This window comes from Nicrophorus vespilloides, unplaced genomic scaffold (assembly GCF_001412225.1).
Source record: "Nicrophorus vespilloides isolate i.1.1-1 unplaced genomic scaffold, Nicve_v1.0, whole genome shotgun sequence".
Lineage (NCBI taxonomy): Eukaryota > Metazoa > Arthropoda > Insecta > Coleoptera > Silphidae > Nicrophorus > Nicrophorus vespilloides.
Genome location: NW_017099665.1, coordinates 4,857 through 10,272, shown reverse-complemented (window position 1 = coordinate 10,272; position 5,416 = coordinate 4,857). Strand labels below are relative to the sequence as shown.

The 5,416-nt window shown below is 36.2% G+C and overlaps 1 protein-coding gene across 1 annotated transcript; it reads left to right on the top strand.

Annotated features, from left to right (window-relative positions):
• The first annotated feature begins 2,601 nt into the window (after window positions 1–2,601).
• On the top strand, window positions 2,602–3,669 carry LOC108565104. Its single transcript, XM_017924397.1, has one exon. The coding sequence runs from the start codon at window positions 2,602–2,604 to the stop codon at window positions 3,667–3,669; it is 1,068 nt and encodes a 355-aa protein (XP_017779886.1).
• The last annotated feature ends 1,747 nt before the right edge of the window (window positions 3,670–5,416 follow it).

The following is a 5,416-nucleotide window of genomic DNA, read 5'->3' as shown; positions in this document are numbered from 1 at the left end:
TGTCAATAATAAATGAAAGTTAAGGATTCTAAATTATCTAAAAATGTTTTGTTTCATAAATTTGGTATAAATTTAATTGTCTGAAAAATAAATACTATAATTTTAGTTAATTCTTTCTAAAGTCTTTCACCTCCTTTCATACAATTAGTTTATGTCGAATCTACACAATGGAAACATTTCTTCACAAAATGAATATTTTTATTTAAATGTATGTACAGTTGTTTCTTATAATATAATCGTTTGATTTGGCGCCATCTATATATTTAATGGTCGTAGTTTGCTTTAATGTCACGTGCATGTGTTTTGAGAATGTGTATTATATGCAAATACCGCCCATACCGAGTCGATCAAACCTCGTCTGAATTTTCCAATAATACATGTAGTTATTGGAAAATTCAGACGAGATTTGATCGACTCGTGGATTGGTGAGTTTCGTTTGATTGGCGTTATATAAATTGCAGTAATTGTTAGTGAAATTAGCGAAAACAATTGGAAACGCCGAATTGAATTATAACTGGGTTATAGCTTCGATGGTCAAACAAAATACGTTCTACGTACACGTATTTCGTCACAAATACACAAATCTCTCCGAAAAGGGTGTGGTGGGTTGTGGCGTTTTGATGGAGAGAGGTAAGGGTGGTTCTCGGCTATGCATATACATATGTACTCGATACAATACAACTCGCCGTGTAAACTAGTTAGTTATTGACACACAAAACAGAATGTATTAATTATTAGACTCCCGCGCTCAGTCAGACTAAGCCCAAACCTCCCCTCGGTAAATTTATGCTTGCATACACAACCCCCTTTGCAGCCCAAACAAGCCGACGTTTAACTTGCACTAAGACCAACAACCGAATTAAACACACAAACCGGAAAAGTGCCCGACTTCCGCATTACACGGAAACGCGAACAATAGCATTGCTCGTTAACTTTCAAATATATTAGAATTTCACTAAAAAAGTGCCTAGAGAATGTATTATAACTTGTGTTAATCAACTAAGCTAATATAACGATAGCAACATATGTCATTTATAATGTTAATTTAAATAATGATAACTTTCAGGAAAACCTTAAAATCCTTAGTAAAAGAAATGGTAGCAATTTATTTTAATCTAAATTGTAGATGACAAATTTTACTAAGTCAACTGTCTTTTTTTGCTACTGGATCCCCTATAGTTTCTATACCAAAACGCATATTTGAATAACAGATAGCATAGAAGTAGTTGCCATAGTTACTAAATGAACTATCATGATATATTTATCTTTAAGGAAAACTTATTAAGTTATCAAATAAATATTTATATAATATATTAGAATATACACTTAGTTGATTCAATCAGATCTAAATCAAATAGTAAAAATTTATTTTTTCATTTCAATCTTCATCCAGGAAGATGCAGTTACAGATGTATTTACATTCATACTATATTAAATCTATATAGTCAATTATTATCTGGTTATGATTTAATAATATATGCTTCAATAAGGTAAAATTTAAAGTATTTAAATTTAATAAATATAAGAGGATTATATAAAGATGTATCTATTTTATGTTGTCCTAATTCGTAGTGGATTTCGTCGAAATATCTGTATCCCATCGGTAAATCTAGATTTGCAATAAAGGAACTCTCAATTTTCCGTGTCCCAAAACACGAATGCAATAAATTCCAATCTTGTCATGCAGAACTCTTCGTTTCCATATTCGTGTATCCCGCATATGAAGAGAACTGGATAGATCGAAGGGTGTGTTTAAAGTCGAGAAATATATTTTTGTTTGTTCGGATGGGTACCGGTATGTGTGTGTGCGGGTATGGGTGGGTGTGTATTTGCACCGTCGGAGTTTAGATTTATTGCTAGAGCAGTTACATGGATTTTGATATTGTGTCCGAATGAATGCGTTTGTGATTTTGCACCGTTCCACGTTGGGGGACTGGACTCACATGCCGAGGCATTATCGAACAGATTTATGGGATAACCCGAAACTGTACATCCCGCGTCACACTCATCCCACCTATTCTGGACGTAGGTGGATATACCGAACAACAAAAACATGCCGGGCAAAACAATTCTACTTACAAATGAATTACGTAACATTTTCGTGTAGCATTGTGCGAGCGGCGAAAGAAATGTGTGCTACGTTTGAAATGCAAATGAAATGCGCTCCAGGGCTAATGAGAAAAACGCCACTGAAGAAAATGGGTGAGAGAGGTCCGTCGTCAACATGTAATGTGTAAAAGCTTATGGCTTAAATTCCATTAAACGAATGTTTCCACACATACAAACAAAAGCAAATTTTAATTATTTTGCATGGCCAAACACGACTACAGCTTTTATACGAACGTACATATATGAAACAATAAACTAGAAAGCGCAACAAACAACGATAGTTTTAAGTCAGCTTTGAATATGTCAATCTTCTGTCAAATAGTAATTATGTCAAGGTTATCGCTTTTTTTCTTTTTCATCCTTGTTCTGATCGTATTAATCGGATTCATCAAGATTGAAAAACCCTGCAAGATACCCGAAAGACTTCGCATTACACCCTCAAATGAATCAACTTTTGAGTGCAACTTTGGTTCTCAACCTCTGGTAGGCACCATGGACAATTCAATCTTCAAAATCAAATACAGTTACCTTAATACGAGCAAGTTATCATGCTGTCATTCAGCTCCACACAGACATTGTTCGATTTTAGAATCATCAACCAAAATCCACTACGAAAATATTAAAGTGCGCTGCCTAAGTCATCATCAAGTGATTTACATGGACTACTTCCACTTCATCGCTAATTCTGGGAAAAGAGCAGTTAAAAGGATATCACCAAATCCCAAACCTCTAAATGTCCTCGTCCTAATCCTGGCAGGAATCAGCAACAACCAGATGAACTCTTCGCTACCAAAAACGCATAAGTTCATCAAACAAAACTTCATGGTATATAAATTTAATTATGTACAGCCGCAGAGAAGCTTTGGAAACGTAGCGAAAGCATTGAGAAGCGATTTGGATATTTGGGAAGTTTACAAGAAAAAAGGATTTGTGACCGCTTTCGCTCAGGACCGAAATAGTTGGCCTTTAGATGGATTCGATTTCAACTTGAGGGACTTTTACAATTTCGCGCAAGAAGGCATTTTAATTAATGATCATTGTTTAGGCCACAGAAGAACTTATGATCTGGTCTTGGAATACGCTTCTGATTTCCTGAAATTGCGTAAATCGCAGCCGGCTTTTGGTGTTTTCCACTTGGAGACGTTTCGAAAGCAAAATTTGAACGCTGCTGATGAACAGTTCTTCGATTTCTTGACGGATCTTTACTTCCATCTGAAAAGGGACACTGTTTTATTTTTCTTTGGAGATACGAATAATGAGAATCCTTTTTATTATTTACTTGTTCCTGAGGATTACTTGGAAGAATTTCCTGACGTTAGGTACTTTCTTGAGGTAAATAGTGAAGCTCGCATGGTTACCTTTGAGGATATTTATTGGACTCTGAGGAATTTTGCGGATCCGTATCAGAAGGAGCATTTGCATACTAAAAATGCGAAGAGTCAGAGTTTATTTCAAGGTGTACCATCCAATAGACTGTGTTCCGAAGCCGGCGTCGAGCCGGATTCCTGCTTCTGCAAGAAGCAATCTCTATTCTCATTGATATTCCAAAAAAGCGCTTGAAAACCAATACTCAATACGAACTGCACATATTTAGGATTATGATTATGTTTATTACATTGTAGTTTGGTTCTTTTTCGTAAAGTATGAACAAATATGAAATGGAAGTTTATTTGAGGCAAACGGCCGGGTCAATGTTCAATTCAAGGCACGTCCTGTTCCTTGGGATGCTCGCAAATAAACTGCGGCGCTCGTTATAGGCGTAATAAGTGGAGGCGTCCGGGCCGAGCAAATCAATTAGGGTCGCATAAATATCCCCGTACGTAATCATGTTGTCGGTGTTGTCTGAAGGGAATTTGCGGCCCTTTTTGTCGTGCAGCGAGACGAAAAGAAACGGCGCCGAATTGGCCACTTGCTCTGAGCCACCCCAATTTCGCAGCCCTTCGAGGACGTTCCCGTCGCCCATAAAGATCAGAACGGTGTCCTTGGACAGACGACGGAATATCGAGCTGAAGAATTGCAGGAAATCCGAATCTAAATCTTTAACGCCGAATTGGAATTCTTTCAGGACGTTGATTCTGGTTACGCTTAGTATTGGAATTGGAAAATTTATTAATTTCCTAGCAAATTGGAGTAGGGCATTGTGCGTTTTCGTCGAGCCCAAACACAAAGGACAACCTTTTCCCACGTGACCAGAGTTCTGCTCCAAAAATTTGAACATTGCAGTATAATCATAATCGAATTTAAACCTGCCGATGTTCCTGCTGCAATCTTCTCCATAAGCTAATTTATAACCAGCTGTCCTGTACTTAATCCAAAGATTTTCAATAAACAAATTTTCCAACAAATTATCTTCTCCTTGAAAAGAGTATCCTTGTAAGAAATTAAACTCCGTGGCCTTGATGTAATGTTTCAAGTAGTTTACAGTATTGGGCATTATCCTGTGCAAACGATTTCTGCTTAATTTACTCAAAATTATGATCATCACTTTTGGTTTTTTACTTGTACTTTCTATGCTGGACTTTTTCCAAAAATAATCTTCATAAATTACACTGGAATTGATTCTGCATAGCACCTTCATAAACTCAGAATCTACTTCTATTGAATTATCAAATGTAATACATTTGTTCTCAACATTCACATGCGTATTGTTAACTTCCATTGGTGAATAACAGCAATCCAGATACTTCACGTTCATGTAATCATTATGTTTTTTATAAAGATGCGATTGAATTATATCCAGTAACGGTTCTGATCCATAGTTGCATTCAAAAGTTCTTGGTTTAAACAACTTTATAGTACTTTTTAGTTCTACCGATGATATTTCGTTTACAAGACCGGTTATCACAACAAAAACACTTAGGATTAAACACTCGCCATTCATAATAATTTAAGAAAAAATATATTATTATATAAAGGTTATAATTAAGAAATGTCACTTTTAAAAAAATATCATGTGTCAAATTTTTGGTACTAATTTTGAATTAATTAAAATAATATGTATGAATTTAACAAATCTGTATGTATTTTTTTTATGTAATGAGTTTATTTGGATTTTGGGTGTTTGCGGTAAGCACGTGACCTTTTCTCTGATTAACGAGGATCGCACCCCGGGTTGTGCGACCTCACGTCGCCTGCGGCCATCTTCAGCCTAATCAAATTACAGACTGCCAACCTTCTCCAGCGCTTCAAACCTCCTCCCCTTCTGCGGGTATGGTTAGAGAAACGGTTTCCGTGTCCCGAACATTAAAACGTTACTTAACTGATGATCCATTCCCTCTAATTCCATAGAGCCCAAACCGATCCAGAA

Coding starts and splice junctions, on each gene's coding strand:
- LOC108565104 (XM_017924397.1), top strand. CDS start 2,602: ATGGACAATTCAATCTTCAAAATCAAATACAGTTACCTTAATACGAGC.